At 32.7% G+C, this 20,205-nt stretch overlaps 2 protein-coding genes across 2 annotated transcripts; both read left to right on the forward strand.

Annotated features, from left to right (window-relative positions):
- Nucleotides 1-10,674: 10,674 nt before the first annotated feature.
- Nucleotides 10,675-14,106, forward strand: LOC148788906 (protein NRT1/ PTR FAMILY 5.10-like). The gene is made up of 4 exons (XM_088877568.1): nucleotides 10,675-10,927; nucleotides 11,026-11,243; nucleotides 12,323-12,864; nucleotides 13,047-14,106. Exons 1-4 carry the CDS (start codon nucleotides 10,780-10,782, stop codon nucleotides 13,861-13,863), a joined length of 1,725 nt encoding a protein of 574 aa, XP_088733694.1. The 5' UTR covers nucleotides 10,675-10,779; the 3' UTR covers nucleotides 13,864-14,106.
- A 2,466-nt stretch (nucleotides 14,107-16,572) lies between these two features.
- LOC105175389 (protein NRT1/ PTR FAMILY 5.10) lies at nucleotides 16,573-19,552 on the forward strand. Its single transcript, XM_088876906.1, has 4 exons — nucleotides 16,573-17,038; nucleotides 17,128-17,345; nucleotides 17,760-18,304; nucleotides 18,514-19,552. The coding sequence occupies exons 1-4, from the start codon at nucleotides 16,903-16,905 to the stop codon at nucleotides 19,337-19,339; spliced, it is 1,725 nt and encodes a 574-aa protein (XP_088733032.1). The 5' UTR covers nucleotides 16,573-16,902; the 3' UTR covers nucleotides 19,340-19,552.
- Nucleotides 19,553-20,205: the final 653 nt, after the last annotated feature.

Below are 20,205 nucleotides of genomic sequence, written 5' to 3' on the forward strand. Positions count from 1 at the left end.
ATCTAATCCCATTTTTTTTCTTCTTCTTTTCATAAGGGTTTTCTTCTTTTAAAAAAAAAAAACTTTGTATATCATAATGGATAAATTGCATTTGAGCAGTGGATAAGTATTTCAATGTGAATCATTGTAGTGTTTAAATATATATATATATAGTCTAAAAATATGTTCCATGTTGATTTTGTTACCCATTTATAAAAGTTATAGCATGCACTCATAAACAAAAATATGAAGAAACCAAATGTCAACATAAAATATTTGAAGTGGATCCATCTCATTTTTTACCTCATTACAACATATGATTTGGTAACTCTTCACAAATTTAGCCTAAAATAGATATATACTTTACCTACCTTTTAATAATAATAATAATATCAATTACTTATTTTGAGATTACCCACACCCACCCTTCCAGCTCAGTAAAATAGAGGTCCTTGTTGTCGGGATTTGTTTTTTTTTTTTTTTTTACTTTCTACAAAAGGTTAAAAATTGACTTCAAGAAAAGCAAGAAACTCGGGAAACTGATGTGTCCAAATTTGGAAACAAACATTAATCATTGCATTGTGGATTGCTCCCACTTTGTAGCCACTTTTTCCTTATATTGTGGCGTAAGGGATAATTACACTTTTTTTAAAAATGTTTAGTGTAATTATACATAATTTTTATATAATTTAAAAAATTATATCTAGTACTCTTGATATTTGTATTTGTTTAATAAATACATCAATTTATTAGTTAAAATTTACTAAATTCGTTCATATTAACAAAAGACTTGAATGAAAATTTACTGACTTATTGTAAATTAAATAAATTTTTTCTAACTACACTACCCTTTTATAACTGTGAAAATATACATCCTAAGATGCATTCACGGAACTTTTGCTATTATCTGAGAATTTGATGAATTTTTTTACGAATGGATAGACTTATTTATTACACATAAGTAAACCTACAGAGTATAAGATATGTTTTTTCAAATTATAGAAATTTTATAGTAATTACACCAAAACTCAAGGAAGGGATTGTATCATCCCTAATTATAAATATTCTCTCATTGTTTGGAAGATTACAAGATACCCATCTCAAACAAAAAATAATTATATGTTCCTTTAATGTGAGGTGGAAATTATTGATTTACCCTCGCAGATTTATTTGTTAAATGTTTGGGAAAAAGGTAAAAGAATATCAGAGCGAGTAAAGTAAATAATCCATACAACATATTATTAGTTCATAAAAATATTTTGAAATATATATATAAAATTATAATTTTTAATCCAAAAGGACATTTTGGTTATTTCACCACAAAAATTGGATGAACATATATATAAAAAAAAATGAGCTCTTTATTAGACGGACTTTAAAATAAGAGATGTATTTACAATTTTTTAAAAATAAATAATGTATTTGTAGTTATATAAAATTTTAGAGGAAATTAACTCTATTTTCAATCTTATCTCTTTCTCTACCTCTCTTTTATATATATGAAAAATTTAAAATTATTGTAAATAGATTAGTACTTAGTACTATAAAATAGGTGAACAAAAAAGTCAAAAAGGAGGACCCCTTACCTTAGTTCCTCCTCCTCTACCAATTATATTAAATTTGAATACGCTTCAAATCAACGTTATTATTTAAATTTAATAGGTAAAATTCTATTTTTGGTCCTTTAACTTTAAGTTATTAGTACTTTTGATCCTATAACTTACTTTATCTACACATTTAATCATTTTCTTTACGGATTTAATTTTGAACATCTCGCATTTGGTCCTTTTTTGAAAAATTTAATCATGTACTGACAATTTTTGTCCTAATCATTCATAGTTACAGGACAAAAAATAATATATTACAGAGTGAAATGGATCAAAATTATCAATACATGACTAAATTTGTCAAAAAATGACTAAATGTAAGATGTTAAGGATTAAATTCATCAAAAAATGACTAAATATATAAATAAAATAAGTTATAAGACTAAAATTACTAACGAGCTCAAATTATTGAACCAAAAATATAATGTTACCAATTTAATAAGTACAATTTTGAAGTCTATGAAGACGTGCGTACCCCTAATTCAATTTCTCATTTTTGTTTTTCATTTCTGGATTCAACCCCTCCTACCCCCAACATGTTTTAGATAGACAAAAAACCGCCGAGAAAAAAGAAAATGCTGACAACTTGGGACACACAGATTTCAATATTTATCGTTTTTTTTTTTTTTTTTTCAATAATACATTAATTCAGTTCCTACATAAATATAATTATAATAAATATTAAATTACGTTGATATAATCGAGACATCAATATGAATAAGAACAATAACAAATTGTAAAAATTAAATCAAACATTCACATGAAATAAGACAAATTCCCATGTATTTCGAATTTTATTCTTAACGTTAACCATTAAATTAAAATATTATTGAGATTTATCACTTTTCTTCATATTATCGAGTTATGACGACCCAATATTTAATTCCTCTTATTCTTAACAATCATTTCATTCTTAAATATATATATTTAATCTAATTTATACTACGGAGATTAAAATACTTATTATTTATTAAAGTGATGTAGAAAAAGAGGCACATGAAATTTGAAAGTATTTGGATAGGCAAAAAAGATAGGAAATTGCTGCCTGGGTACGGTGGAACTTCAAACAATCAACACTTTGGATTTGGAAGGAGTTACGGACCGATCTATCTATCGATTCTATCGTTGTGACCACTATTCAAACAATTCTTTAGTTTTCTTTTTCTATTTTTGAGTCGACTATAACTTATTCTTCCTATTTTCCATAGTTATCAGTTGGGCCTAAAAAAATTTCAAATTATTGTTCGGTTTTGTTTTATTTTTGCACTAAATTTTGCGGGCTTAAGTAAAGCATTCAACAATAAAATATTTACATTCAATTTTGAGTTATAAATATTACTGAAAACGTATTCTCATTATTTCTTCAATTTTTATTGTTTTCGCTCCGTCACAAATATAAATAAAAAATAATACAAACCAAATTTACAGCATGGAAATGAACAAAATAAAAAGGTTAAATACAAATGAGAATGTTGGTAAAAATTAGATAGATGCATGTTAGGTGGGAGAGCAAGGAATAATATCCTGGCTGCTATAATTTATTTATTTCAGAATTTCCCAATGTGATTGAAAAGCCACTAAAATTAAAAGTAAAGTCAGTACTTCCCCCTTTTATTTAAACATCACTTTCACAAACTCCATTACTATGTTTGTTTTTATTTTTAAATTATTTTTTGGATGAGTCAAAACATAATTAATGTTTGTCATAATTCAAAAATATATTCTAGGTGTTTTTAACTGTTTTAGCATAAATATATATAAAAAAGAAATGATTTGACAATGAACAGTATTTTTTGTCTCTCAAAATACAATATTAAACATACAATATCTATTTTAAATTATCTTTAGAAACAAATCCAAATATACATACTATCTCTAACACACACTTATTTATCTTTATCCTTTTCTCTCTATCTTCACAAAATACAACAAAACACTCAAAAAACGAACCCAATCGCTATGCAGATCTATACAATTTTGTCTTAAAAGGTGAGGGGTGGTGTGGTCAACGGGTCATACGGCAATGATTATGAGAGAGAGCACAATAATTGATGAGGACGAGAATAAAACTTCATATATATATATATATATATATATATATTCCACCACCCAATAATTTTTGGGACTTAGTCACCAAGTGGATCATTTTATATATAGATTTTTATATTTTGTTTTTAAAATATTGAAATGTTTATAAACATGTGGTACTTATATACATATATTTATATATATAAAGATTTCTACTTTATAAAAATATTTTATGTATTTATATTATATAATAGGAACAATTACACTGTTTTTTTTTTAGTTTGATATATACGTGGACCATTGCTGGTTTGAAAAATTAAATATATTATTTTTTATATTTATTTTTATCTAATAAATAAATTCATCTGTTAATTAAAGTTTATCGAGTTTGTAATATCCATTAGCTTAGAGTTAGGCAATTAATTAATATTTTTCTGACCGACTAACCTTATGTATATTCATACATTAATGCATGTGATGAGATATATTTTGGCTCTTATAAAGTTGGTTTGGTTAAAAAAAAAATAATTTATTTAATTTTTAATAAATCAGTAATAAGTCAATTGTAGTAAATTTTTTATTCAATTTTTTTTCCATAATATTAGCAAATCTGGTGAATTTTGACTAATAAAGTGACCTATTTATTAAATAAAAATAAATATAAAAAAACTAATTATAATTTTTCAATCTATAAAAGATCTACATATAATTATACTAAATATTTAAAGAAATAATAATGAATTATTCTAATAAATATGCACATATTATAGTTAATACAAAAGTAAAGTATTGGGAATAAAAGAAGACAAGTACAGGTACACCTGCCGATTAAGATAGAAAGAAAGTTGGGACAGGCGACAAGATGAGTCGCCGAGTATATGTGTCAGAAATATTATTGGCTGATTAGCCTTATCACTAGTGCGATTATAGACAGTTGAAAAAACGTTTTTTCACCACTATCCTATCACTCACTTCACATGTCCGCATATCAACTCATTTTTATCATGTGATTTAACACCACAGAAGAATTAGTCTATTCATATCATATCATTTAAATAACACATACTTTACTATTAAATCTCATGCCTATATTACTTTATTTTATAATATCACTATATTTTTTTTATTTAAAATTCGTGTTGCATTATTGTTGGGGGACACTTTTTCTTTGTGGTGATCGATATCTCTCTCTACAGTTCCATAGGTGATATTTGCATCTACGTGGAATGAGGCGTAATAGGTGAATCACAAAGATATTGTGCACAAGGCATCAAAAAAGGAAAATTGCTCCCACCCAACTGCTACCTCTATCCTACAAAATAGGTGAACATAATAGTCAAAGTAGGAGGAGCCCTTAAACTTGGTCCCTCTTCTCCTACCAATAATATTAAATCAACATAATTTCTGATTTGTCTTTTTCAGTACTTTGTGGATTTAACCCCTCTTACACATGTTTATCTTTTTCTTCTTGAATTATGATTCAAATTTAGAATACTAACTCTCAATATATACACTGTTTATTTCCAGAACATGTAATTATGTAATATTCCATAAAAATACAAAAAACCCCTCAACCATGCACACAAATGCATATATATATTATAAAAGGAATCTTCTTCAGAATTGGGAGCGAAGATAGAATAGTCTCTGGGTAGGACAATTTATTAGTTTCAGAATTTCCCAATGTGATTGAAAATCATTTAAGTTAAAACCCCCCTTATATTTTTTTTATAACTTAGCTTCACCACCTCCACATTTTTATACTCTTATATATAATAATAAAGTATGGGCATATATCCTAATAATTAATTGTTTTATGTGTTGGGATGAGCGATCACAATAATTGACATATAGGGATGAGAAATGGGTGGGACAAGTGCAGGTGGGGGTTTGTGCCAAAACTCCATATTCCACCACCCAATCAATATATTTCCATTTGGGATTAACCTCTTTTTTTTATTTATTTAAAATATATTTGTTTTTTAAAAAATTATTGTTACAATATGAGATATAATAATGTTATTGCAGGATTGACAAATTTATGTATGAATATATTTAACTTTGAATATATATATAAACTAGTCTATATTGTACAAATACACTTTATACAAAAGAAAAAAGTAGTGGGAGGGCCCCTGGAAAGGCTCCAGGAAAAAAACAACAACAGCACAAGTACACCTGCCGCCTAAGTAGGGACAGCAGATTAGAAGAATTGCTTTTTGCCTTCGCCTTTGCCCTCAACTCATCTCATTCAAAACTAAATACATTAGGAATATTCTCATTGATTTGATACCTTTATAACTAGTGTGATTATCGCCAGTTTTAAGCTGAAAAAATAAAAAATAGAGATAGTAAATGGTTTGGACAAAGGAAGGGAGGAATTATTGGTTACAAATGTTTGTAACAGTATAGTATATCATTCCATTTATAAGTCATCATCATCATTCGCACCATTTCACCCAACACCATCATCTCACTGTCACTTCAATCATACATATTTTAATCCAAAGTGTGTGTGACCCAATTTCATAGTAAAAAATATTAAAAAAAAAAAAAAAGTTTTTTCATAGTCAATTCGCAGTCAAAGCCCGTGTGATCCAATTTCTGTACGAAGGTTTTTTTTTTAATTTTATTTTATATATCATAAGAAGGGTATTTGATATTTTAATTTTTATAGAAAATTTTTTTGAACATTCCTATTATTACAGGAGGGTGACTGAATGTTTTCCATAAATTCTATGCCATCATTCACTACTCAAAATTCGTATAAGTGGATAGATGATGAATTATTTGATGTTATTAATAGTAACGAATATATTCCATACTTTAATCTTGGTGGCATATATGAATGTGTTGACGTCTTTGTCCGGACAACAGAAAAAATAAACACCAATTACAATTACAATGACAAATTATAAATACAAATTACATTACATAGTGTGTGGGGAAAAGCTAAGAAAATGATGTCATATCATATCATAGACTACGCCTCCGTCCGCCCCAACATTTTCCACTAATCAAATTCAATCTATTCTCCAACTATCTCAATTTCTGTCCCAACATACATTTTAACAATAATTTTACCGTCTTTTTTTTTTTTATTTTTTGTAATTATATATAATTTAAAAAATTAAATTTAATGCTCCTAATTTTTGTATAGAAGAAAAAAATTAAATAAATATACAAATGAGTAACTAGAGAGTTAGATCTTTTAATTGGTCTTCAATTATTAAAAAAGTATAGACAATTTACCAAACTTAAAAATTAATATTTAATATATTTTAATTATACCTTTCTCAATCATGATGGATGACTATGATTCCTTTAGGTCTATAAATGAGTAATATTTGTTATATTGAGATTATTCAAATAATAATACTAATAACAAGAACACTAGTAAAAAAGCAGGTTTAATTTGATCAATAATACCTTAAATTTGTTATTATTATAAAAGTCCGTAACTGTAACGTCCACGACTCTTGGTTGGGTCAATGTTGTCAGTATGTAACTATAACATTAACTTCCACGAATTCGCTTAACCACTGTCTCTAGCTTTTATTCTTGAGCACGACTCTTTTACAATTATATTAGGACTAAATACGCTTTCCCCTCTAAATTATTGAGGCATTAGAGGTTATGAATTCGAATTCCATTAGGTTTATGGAATGTTATTCGTGGTATAATAGGAGTTGTTATTTATTATAATAATAAGTGTTATTGCACATGATATGATTATTCATTAGACACTGATGTCGACATAAATAATTGTACTTATAGTCGATTTCTTTCAATTAATAAAAAGTTCAACGTTCTTACCTAAAAAAAAAATACACTTTGCCTCTAAATTATTCTTAATATAATATTTACCCCCTAAATCAATAAATGTAATATTTATCCTTACAACTAAATATTTTGATAATAATGTCCTTATATTATATATTTAGTTCAAATTATTCTCTCTCTTTTTTTTTTTAATAATTTTATATTTTAGCTTTAATTAAACTTAAATTATGATTTAACGCGTAAAGTACTAAAATATATTGAGAATAATATAATTATTCAAGGCATGAATGACCATGTTGTCTAACCAAAAGATAAATGTTATATTTATTAGTTTAGAAGGGTAAATATTATACCAAGAGTAGTTCAGGAGGCAAAGTGTACTTAACTATAACTTTTAAGGATAATTACACTGCCATTTCATAAGGTTTGATGTAATTGTATATTGACCCCCTGTATTTTACAAAATTTCATATACCATCCATAATGTTTGTTTTAGTCTAACAAGTAGATTCCTCTGTTAGTTAAAATTTATGGAATTTGTTGGTATTAAAAATTGAATAAAAATTCACATTTACCACAATTGATTTATTATTGATTTCTTGCAAATTAAACAAATATTTTCTTATCAATCTACCCATATAAGGATGAAGATATACCTCCTCAATACATTACGATTTGTTTGGTTAAAATGAGAGGAAATGAAAACTGAGAGGATGAGGGGAAGTGAATGTTGGAATCGATGACCAAAAAACTAACTGGGATTGGCGGTTATGGGAAATATCCAAGCAGTCTTTATTTAAGTAATATTGTTCAAACGAATATGGTAGGTATTCGTCTTGGGTACATGTGTCTGTTGTGCTTACCAATTACATTAAGCATTGCTTTGACATTACAACAGATGCCCAAGGACCACTTAATAATTCATGTAGTTGGGTTGCGCATTGGATAGCGGCTATGAAACCAACTTTTGAGGGTTGGTTTGAAACATTCCAAGTTGAACTGTCTCTGGTAAGGAGGAAATCGAACCTTGATTAGACATACTTCGATCGGTGTTTCATTGAATTATCTGGACCATCTGAATGTGGACTTTCGAATCGTCAAGTTGAAAAACATGGCATTTTTTTAAAGTCGTGATCTAGATGCCATATTTGATATGGATTGACAACCTCATACCCTATAAAAGTCTTAAGTATGAGGAATTGTCTTGCATACGTTTAGGAACTAGTGGGAGGCAAATTAGACTCGGAGTCTGATTTATACAGGTTCGTATAAAATAATGCAAATATCATTTGCAACCGAAACTTCATTTGTATACGAGTTCTTGAACCTAACCAAACAAGGAGAAATGATGTAAGACATCGATCTGGATAAAATGGCTTGGAGCCATAATATCCACTATGGAATTCAAACTAGGTTTGAATATCATATATCTGGAAGACTTTTTTGACAAGTTCATGAAGTACATGACTCGATCAAGAATAAGGCGGAAGGTCAGTGGGAGCTCAATCGTGTTCCTAGTGCTTTAGATGTTAAAAATATCTTTATCATTTGGAATAATAGAAAGATGTTGTCAAACTCTAGAACACGAATATTGCTCATAAAATTCTCCATATAGGAATTGGATAAACTATCCAAGATTCACTCGTCGTAGACTGATGAGGAGCTTAGATGTTTGACATTCCCTTCGTCTTTGTTGTAAGCAACATCGGAATATTGTTCGGTGCACTGAGCCCGACATTGTTTATGTTTTTTTAAGCATAACAACGGATATGAGTATGCACCAACGAGGCAACAGACATCTGTTGAAGGGTTATCTTTAATACTTGGATAAGGATTAAAGAAGAGCTCTTGACGCACATTAATGGGGAGTTGATACTAGAAGGCTATATCGATAATAGCTTCCAGCATCATATGAATAATGTTTAATTTCAAAACGAGTGTACATTCAAGCTTTAATGATAAAAACTAAAGGTATCATCTTCACTTTTTCTATTTTCTCGTTCCACACCAGCAGTTTGGTATGATTTTTATTTTTGTTTTTTATTTTCATACTACATCGAACGTCCGGAAACTCCAAGGGTACCCTTTGGTTCGTCGTTTTACGGTTTAAACTTTTATATTATACATTTTTCGCTTACTGCCTCCGCTAGCGCGTTCCCCGGCCGTGCCACACGATCCTTTAGTGAAAAGGCGAGGGGGAGGAAAAGAATAATAGTTTTCCTTCAAGTTGTTTGGTATGATTGGAAAGAGAGTAAATCTCGAATACTTCTCTTTATTCGACATGAGAAAAATTGATTGTGAAGAAAACATTAACTTTTATAACTTTCTGATTAACCATTCTTTTTATTTTGTATTATAAAATAAACAAGTTAATATCATACTAAAATTATTTTTAGTATATAAAATATTTAAAAATCTTATTGATAAAAATATTCATAAAACAAGAACTAACAATTTTTTTTTCGAAAAAAATAATAATCAAACTAGAAGAAGAATATTTTTTTATTAATAAAAATATTCATTAAAATGGTTCATTTATTTTAGACTATTCAATTTAAATAAAATATAAATACTATCGATGCCCTAAAAAAAAAAATTAAATTCGAACATCAACATTTTTGTTGGTGATTCAGATTTTTTTTTTTCAAATATTCTATGTAATCAATGGAGAATAATACAAAATTAGAGAAAAATTATGTAAATGGGTAATATAGTAGCATAAAATATGTATTTTTTTGTCTTTTTAGTTTTATATGTTCACTTTTCTATCTAATTTTATACGAAAAGAAACTTGGACTCCGTAGGGATTTCTAACGTCCAATTTTACTTCACCTTCATCTATTCTCTCTAACCAAAAGTCAAACTTATTTTTATACATCCATTTTTATTTTGACTTATCTTATACATATTTGACTCCAACCAACGAAATCCTTTGTGCATAAAGATGTATAAGGATAATTTGGTTAGAAAAAGAATTATTTGATATATAATAAGTTAGTAATAAGTTACTCAAGAATAAACATAAATATTTATTATTTTTAATATTAATAAATTTTAATTATCTGAATAATTTATTTATTAAACGAAAATAAACATAAAATGTAAAAGGCGTAGACACAAGTACTGTTGGCCGTGATGATGGCCAATAAGATAATAAAAAAGAAAACATAGGGGGAGGATAAGAATTTGGACAACATGGGCTAAACATAGAAATTAAAAATCACATAAAAATTGAAAGCATTGGTCCCACGTAACAATAGGAAGAGCAAGATGCGCACCGAGTTGCTCAGGATAAATGCCCGTCTGCTCTCGGCCGCACAGACGCACAGAGCAATAGAAAACAACATAGAGCAATAGTGAAAAAGAATAAGTGAGAGAGAGAATGACTATCAGTATAGCCACCGGAGATGAAATATCTGAGGCGGAGATCCCGCTGCTGAATGACGTCGTCCCATGCTCCGTCGACTTCAAGGGCCGGCCCTCCGTCCGATCGAAATCCGGCAGCTGGAAATCCTCTGCTTTCATCATGGGTACGGTGTCAATCAGATACAGCTAGGGTTACGTCGTTTTGATCGTGAGTTTTGTATTCTGCCTTGTTTATTTATACCATCTGATGTTTTTCTTGTAGGTGCCGGAGTGGCGGAGAGGCTGGCTTATTACGGAATAAGTGCGAATTTAGTGAGTTATTTGACTGGACCGTTGGGACAATCAACCGCCACCGCGGCGGCTGTGTTGAATGCGTGGTTTGGAACGTCGTCGCTTCTGCCAATTCTGGGTGGATTCGTGGCTGACTCATTCTCAGGCCGATTCCGGATGATAACTGTTTCCTCTGTTCTTTACATATCGGTTAGTTTCAAAAACTAACTTACATAAGTTGCTTAATACCCTCCCACACGCTATTGCCTTTCTACGTATACTCTCTTGTTTATGAATTAATCTTATCCATAAAAAATAGTTTATTTTGGGCTTATGAAATACTTAGCGTAGGTATTATTACTTTTAACTTTCTATTTGTACACAAACTTGGTTATCTCTTGTCTTAGTATTGCGTCTTATGTGACAGCTAAAGTTTATGATCTTTGTAATTTTTCTATTCACAATACGCATAAAACGACACGCAGTAGTAATCTAAAAAATCAATTAGTAAATGTTATCGAGGTAAAAATGATTAACTGTGCACCGGGACACCTCTTTCCCCTGAATCTGATGCATCAACTGCCCATACGTTGTTCTCAACGTTATCTATGCTGTGTCTGTAAGCAACTTGGAGTTGCGATACCAGCTTAACCCTGAAAGTGACCCCGTCGGTTGTCATGTCTACTTCTCAAAAAGACTTGGGGGGTAAATAACTATTCAACTTTGTATTCTACACTGACTAGGTGCACTTTTTGTTATAGACCCTACATAGTATTGCTTTCATATAACGAAATTTTGTATTTTTTTTGTCCGTAAAGTACGTGCTTACTGAAAAGAGTGTTTTTAATTTACATCGTATATCTTTTAACTATTTATCTGGAGTTGATTTAATTAAGAAAAGCTGTAAGAGCATCTTATTACCAATTTCTGCAATTTATTGGTAAAAATGGTATTTAAGTTGTTTTTCCAAGTTCAATTTTTTCTCTCGCCTCTAACTTTTATTTTCAAACGCTCCTTAATTTTACGTACTTGATTTACAACTCTCTCTAGAACTTGTTTACCCCACAAAAGTAAAAATTACTGCATACACCTCTTTAGTCTCTCCGATGGATATTAAAGCCTTGTTGATGACAGTAAACGAAATTGAGAGAAACTCAAGTTGCAGGTCATTTTCTACTTCTTACTTGACCAGAATTCTTTGGCTCTTCTTTTAGTATCTTCTTGTGCCTAAGGCTCCCTTCTTCTGGAATTGCTGATCTATTTCGCTTTTGGATTTTGTTGGACTACAGGGGCTTAGCTTCATGTCCCTATCAGCGTCGCTTTCAACCAGCTCTGCTGGATGCAAACCTGCGGCCAATAAGTTGGGATGTTCTCCAACTGAGCTTCAGATTGTCTTCTTCTTCTTCTCTTTTTACTTAGTATCACTAGCACAAGGAGGGCTTACACCTTGTCTGCAAGCTTTTGGAGCTGATCAGTTTGATGAGGATGATGAAGATGAATGTAAAGCAAAAAGCTCATTCTTCAATTGGTGGACTTGTTTTGCTGCTGGAGGTGTTTTGGTACCTCTCTTGATCTTGACCTACATTCAAGAAAATGTGAGTTGGGTGCTTGGATTTGGAATCCCTGCAATTGTCATGTGCCTTGCTCTGCTTTTATTCTTGACCGGAAGTAGGACTTATCGATTTCGTGTGAACACTCGAGGAAAGAACCCATTTGTGAGAATTCATAGGGTTTTCGTTAAAGCAGCTAAAAATTGGAAGGCTGCTCCTATAGCTATATCCATTGAAGAGAATGGTCAGGGAATTCTGCCGCAGAAGGGTGCTCAATTCAAGTAAGTCAGTGCATCACTGATTCTTATCCTCCGTTTTCCATTTTAGATCCTAAACAATTGCACATTCCTGATGTCCACTGGGACGGAAGATTTTACATTCTGGTGTCTGAGTTGCACTAGCATCCTGAGCTGTTTTACGTGTGTCTTTGGTTGTTTGCATACTAATATTGACCTTCTAATAGGTTTTTGGACAAAGCATTACTTGCACCGGATGGTACGATTGATGAGAAAATCTGCAGCGTTACGGATGTTGAAGATGCAAAGTCACTTCTCAGGCTTGCTCCCATATGGTTTGCATGTTTGGGATACTCCATTATATATTCACAGCCTTCAACTCTTTTCACCAAGCAAGCAGCTACAATAGACCGCCACATCATTGGCAGCTTTGAGTTACCAGCTGCTTCACTGCAGCAGTGTTTCATAACTGTTACCATTACAATCTCTCTTGTATTATACGATCGTGTTTTCGTCCCAATTGCCAGAGCTATTACCAAAAAGCCATCGGGCATATCAATGCTTCAAAGGATTGGGACCGGATTATTATTGTCCTCAACTTCCATAGTGATTGCAGCTTTTGTTGAGCGGAAACGTCTTGCACTTGCTCGTGAATATGGGCTGGTGGATATGCCAGACGCCGTGATTCCGATGAGTGTGTGGTGGCTGGCACCGCAGTATGTGCTATCTGCGAGTTCTGATGTTTTCGCCATGGTGGGTCTTCAAGAGTTCTTCTATGATCAAGTTCCCTGTGAACTGAAAAGTATTGGTCTTGCAATGTACCTAAGCATACTTGGAGTAGGCAGCCTTTTGAGCAGTTTCCTGGTATCTTCAATCCAGAAATTGACGAGTGGAAATGGGCAAGATGGTTGGTTTGCGGACAACTTGAACCGGGCACATCTTGACCACTTTTACTTGCTTCTGGCAGGAATTAGCGCTGCTGGATTCGCAGGCTTTGTTTGTTTCAACAGGTCTTACGTTTATCGGAGAAGGATTAATTGCTAAAGTTGCAGACCCCTTCTCCTGCCATAGAAATTATAATAGTATTCATGGCAGCAAGTAGAGAAGTATTGTTATTCATGTGTATTTGTAATTCTTGTATTACAGCGATTGCTTTTTATTTGCTTCGCTGGTAATTGTACACAAATATGGTCAAAGTTATGGTTGATAGGATTTGTACAGTGTACAAAAACTTGAATTTGGTATTCTGTGAATACTGACGTGGAATTAAGCAATTCGTATGTAAAAGTTGTGGTCCCATTTATTGCGTTATCTCTTTAGTTGAGGGGTGTCTTAATATTAATAGCCACTCATAATGTTCTAATTAAGACATAAATGAAAATTTAAGAGTTGGAGTGAAATAGGGCCCTCATCACAAAATGAGAATACTGGGGGTGGGATAGGGTGATCCCAATTTGCACCATGAGCAAGTCTATTACAAAAGTCTTGGAACTTTCCCAACTTCCAACTTGCTCTACATTCCTCAACATCAATTTTGGCTGCACAGTCTTCAGTTCGGTTGATAATTCACTCAACGGCAACGGCCAAATCTGATTTAAAAATAGCATCAATCTTGTCGGCGTTAGTGAATTTTTTCCACAGCGATACAAATGGCTCTCAGTTCAGCCAGTGACGCATCATATGTAAATATTTCAGTTGACTCCACAAACAAAATGAATCCTCCATGATTTCTGACGATAAAAGATTGTCCGCACGGAAAGCAACATCCAGTTGATTTGGTTCAGCCTGTTGGGTGTGGGCGGGGGACAGGCATGAAAATACCTCTCGAGGCAAAAAAATCGGATCCGCCTACTTTTTATCGGGTCAGATCGTTGTATTCGACACGGAGTTAAAACTCAAATTATCAATCGTTGGATCTTTCAATAGGTATTTTGTGAGATATTGATATGTGAGCCTATTGTGTACGGACATCTACACCTATAAATACCACTGTCCGAAAGTATTTATGGTATATTACATTTATTGCTTATTCGACTACCTTAAATTTTCTAGATCTCTTCTAACCTAATTTTATACTAATTTAAATATAGAAAAGTTTTAAATAAGGGCTTCCCAACAAATCTAACAAGTTTTTTTATTTTCAAAATCTACATTTAAGATGATTTATGATTTAATTATAATCCGACTCCAACAACCATGGTTCACGATTCGATCTACATAAAGGAGGTGGATCAGGGGGCATCCACTTACAATGAAAGGATTGAATGATTGAAAAGTGGTATCTTGATCAATTACTATATTCTTGCCAAAACTTGTACTTGAAAATTACAATAAACTATGTTTTTCGGTCAGCTTGGAACAGTCAACACACGCAATTAATGTTGTAATCAAAATTAGGAACAATATTATCTCTACTTAATTATTATTATTTATGTTGCAACTTGAGCAATTCTTAATTTTTGTTCAACTCGTAATCTTCCACCTAATTCATAAATTAATAATTTGTAAAACATATATTCGGACGTAATATATGAAATAATCATTTGTAAATTCAGTGAAATGTAATAAATGTTGTTGTCTGGAAAAACAAAAAAATTGAAATTCCACCGACCCTTGTCAGTATTTGTTTCTTTCACGCAAGTATTATTGTTGGCGTTGGATGGAATTAAAGCGGTGGAGGGCCCCCCCTTTGATCTACATGAAAAAGCAAACGTGTCCCTCCTGTCCAAATTGGAGCCCAGAAAATGAATGGGCTCAGCCTACACTGTTGAGGAGTGCTTTCCCAAACTCGGCCCTGCTTAAAATTTAAAAAATTGGGTTTTCCAAGATGCCATTTATGGATATTAATGAGGAAAAGCCTTACATAAATGTGAAAATAACAAACATTTACGCAAACTTACATGACTCCATGAACCCCAACATATCTGCGACTTGTTCCTTGTTACAAATGTGGTACCCAATAACCTGATTTTTGTACGTTCATAAGTCCATTGTTGGCATTGGTTGAAATCAAAGAGGTTGTGGGCCCACTTTAATCTACATGAAAAAAGCAAAGATCAACTCAATCCCGTCCCCACCAGTGAAATAATATCTTTGTAGGCCACCCTAATAGGAAATGATCCATGATGAGCTCATGGATCAATTCTTGGATTGGGCCCGCCCAAATATGAGCCCATAAAATATATTGGCCCAGCCTACACTATTGAGGAATAGGCGTCCCGATTCCCTCTTGGGTTGGGTTTTATACAAGTTCCACATTTTTGGGTTTCTCCAGATGAGGATTTGCTTTCAAGAAATATTTTTTAAATAATTTTAAATTAAATGAATCTAAAATACATATAATATATATATACACACACTTTAAAATAAGAATTCAAGAATTTGAAATTTGTCAAGGTATTGAATTATGCAAACAAGTTTGAGTTAGAAATAGAGCATAGTGTTGCAATTTGTTTTTGAAAATAGTTTAAAATAAGTATAGTATGTTTAATATTGTGTTTTGGGAGATAAAAATTAGTATTTATTATCAAATTGTATATTTTTTATATATATTTATATATATGAGTGTGTATATATATGTATTTATAATAAAATAGTTAAAAACACTCAGATAAAATATTTTTGTATGATAACAAATATTAAATATATTTTCACTCAATGCAAAAATAACTTAAAAATAAAAACAAATATAGTGGAGATGTTTCATTTATTGCCGGAACTCCCAAATTGTATAAGTCTTTGCTTAGCTTGCACTGCTTACTGATTCAATATTCTCCATGTTGTATCGCATGGCATAGAAAAATATCATATGAAGAAGTCACATGTCATATAAAATATTTCAATTGCTGGATGGATCCACAACCTACAACAGTTGTTGTCCTGATCGTGACGAGTTGTGTACTCCACAATTTGGGGAGTATTTTTCTCTTACTTTCTTGCAATGAACCCAACTGGAATTGAATTTCTGCCAAAATTGCATGAAAGTGATTGTTTCTTCCCAAATTGTAAACGTTCTGACAAATCAGGAATCAGTTATCAACAGTTAAAAAGGCCCGCCAACTGAGACACACAATTGCAATAACTATGCTCACCGGAAATGACGTACCGGAGGCTGAAACTCCGTTGCTTGACGACGTCGTCCGGGGCTCCCTCGACTTCAACGGCCTCCCTGCGAACAAGTCAAAGTCGGGTTGCTGGAGATCCGCTTCTTTCATCATAGGTGTGTTGTCCTGATTCCTTGTACAACCTTTTTGTTTGTATTGTTGGTTGCTTAATGTTTTGACTTCAATTGGCGTTTTCTTGTCGTAGGTGTTGAAGTGGCGGAGAGATTTGCTTATTATGGAATAAGTTCGAATCTAATAAGCTATTTGACGGGCCCGTTGGGTCAATCGACTGCGGCGGCGGCGGAGAACGTCAATGCTTGGAATGGAGCGGCGATGCTTCTGCCGCTTTTCGGCGCTTTCGTCGCCGACTCCTTTTTGGGTCGATATCGTACCATTATCATTGCCTCTCTGCTCTACGTCTTGGTTAGTGCACTGCAGATGCTTGTACTTGAATTCTTCATAAATTTAGTTCATTTACATTGCTCAACATTGGTTTGCTCAGTATCTTGATTAGCAGCATATGAATTTGATAATGAAACTTAACGAGTTAATTCGTTTACTTAGAACATAGAATTACAGAAACTTGAATGATCAAGTGAACCGCGTCGCCTCGTGTTTGAATTTTCAGTTTCTGAATGAGTTACATGGCTTTGTTGTTCACAAATATATGTCTTGTGAGCATTTGGATTTATAACGATTGCAAGGATATTGGATACTTATGCGTTACATGATTCAATGGAAATTCTTATGAGATTAAAGTGAAGTTGGAGTTTTGTAATGTGAGAAGGGTAGTGTTGCTACTAATCATGTTCAATTTTGGATTGTGATGGATCACAGGGACTTGGGTTCTTGTCTATGTCAGCTGCACTTCACTCGTACAACTCTTCTGATTGCAAAAATGATGCAAATAATTTGGCATGTTCTCCTCCTCCATTTGAAGTCATCTTATTCTTCTTCTCTTTGTATTTAGTAGCATTTGCTCAGGGAGGGCATAAGCCTTGTGTACAAGCTTTTGGCGCCGATCAGTTTGATGAGGAAGATCCAGAAGAGTGTAAAGCCAAAAGCTCATTCTTCAACTGGTGGTATTTCTCAATGAACGGAGGTATTTTAGTAGCTCTTTTGATTTTGAGCTACATTCAAGAAAATCTGAGTTGGGAACTTGGCTTTGGAATCCCCTGCATTGCAATGTGCTTCGCACTAATCATTTTCTTGCTTGGATCCATGACGTATCGATTTCGCATAAACAGTGATGAAAGGAATCCATTTGTGAGAATTGGCAGGGTTTTCATGAAAGCAGCAAGAAATTGGCACGCTGCGCCTACCGTTATATCAATTGAAGAGGAAGCTCAGCAGATTATGCCTTATGAAGGTGCCAAATTCAAGTAAGTTACTAACCCTTTCCTGTTTCTCAAGATGGGAACTATTTAGTGGCCTATTTCATGATATCCCATAAGGTTACTCCTATGAGTTTGAACTAAAACTTACATGCTAGGCTTATAAAGTCACCTAGCATTTGCAGATTTTCATTGTTGAAATTTATGGTCACCTAGCCATAAATGTTGCTTTATATACTTTAAATGGTTCATAACAGGTTTCTTGACAAAGCATTACTTACACCTGATGGTTCAGAGGACAATGGGCACGTCTGCAGCGTAGCTGATGTTCACGATGCCAAGGCAATTCTTAGACTTGTTCCAATATGGTGTTCGTGTTTGGGATATGCCGTTGTCTTTTCACAAACATCAACCCTATTCACCAAACAAGGAGCTACAATGGACCGTCACATAATTTCTGGCTTTCAAATACCAGTTGCTTCACTTCAAGCCCTTATCAGCCTATCAATAGTCCTTTTTATTCCTATCTACGACCATGTTCTGGTTCCAATAGCCAGAGCTATAACCAAGAAACCTGCCGGCATATCAATGCTTCAACGAATCGGTGCAGGCATTGTATTGTCTTTTCTTGTCATGGTAATTGCGGCACTCACTGAGCGGCAACGTCTTGAAACAGCTATCAGATATGGGCTGGTAAACAAGCCAAAGGCGACAATACCGATGAGTGTGTGGTGGCTGGCGCCTCAGTATTTGCTATTTGGAATCGCTGATGCATTCACCATGGTTGGTCTTCAAGAGTTCTTCTATGATCAGGTTCCAAGTGAACTGAAAAGTATAGGACTTGCTCTATACCTCAGTATATTTGGCATTGGGAGCTTCTTGAGTGGTTTTCTGATATCTGTGATCGAGAAGGCAAGCAGTGGAGATGGGCATGATAGTTGGTTTTCCAACAACTTGAATCGAGCCCACCTCGATTATTTCTATTGGCTACTGGCAGGCCTTAGCGCAGCCACAATTGCTGCCTACGCTTACTTTGCAAACCATTATGTTTACAACAGAAAAAAGCAAAGTCTGATGCTATAGCGCTCACACCGGAGTGAAGACTTAAGACTTAACTATTATTATGAGCAGGATGGGCGTGAAGGCTATTGTTGGTAAAATCTTTGTCCAAAAAGGGATTAGGTCACACGAAAATTTAAACTCAAATTAAGTTTGATCGAATTTCAATCTATTATATAAAAATATAGTATATTTGATGTATGAAGACTTGATAAATATATTATACTTATTTTATAATTGATTTGATTTAATTAATCTAAACTCGAATTTTGTCATATAAGTAATTGGTGGTATTTGCCAAATAAAGAAAGGTATTAAGTGGGGACAGGACAGCTAATGAATGGGTCATTCCCGGGGAAAAAGTAATTATTATGGGGTTTTGTTTTGTGTGTGTGGTTTTTGGTTTATTGTTGAATAGTAATGAAATGTATTTATGTTGTGCACTTTATATTGATGATCCAACACGTGATCATTAATATATAATGAAATATAAACATCGTAGCCTGCAGGAGAAGGAGAATCAAACTAAATTACATATAATGGTACTTGTAATTAATGATATAAATTTGCATAAATAATAAAATTGAAATATGGAAATTAAGGTTGTGTTGTGTTGTGGTAATGATGATGAATCCTATGTGACAACTGGAACTAACATAATCATCATCGCCATTTACAATTATGCTTGCAACCTTCTAGAAGAAAAACTCATTATAATTAATTCCAATTCCAATTCCATGCATTCATCATCATAATGAGGTGAGTTTCCAAGAGGTAGTACGTACGTAGAGGGGTGTGAATGAGAATGAAAATAGTTAGCAGGCAATGTGGTGATGGGAGACAGACAGACAAACTCATACTGCTCATTCCCGATTTAGATAAATATATTC

This window comes from Sesamum indicum, linkage group LG2 (genome assembly GCF_026168435.1).
Source record: "Sesamum indicum cultivar Baizhima isolate 11 linkage group LG2, ASM2616843v1, whole genome shotgun sequence".
Taxonomy (NCBI): Eukaryota; Viridiplantae; Streptophyta; class Magnoliopsida; order Lamiales; family Pedaliaceae; genus Sesamum; species Sesamum indicum.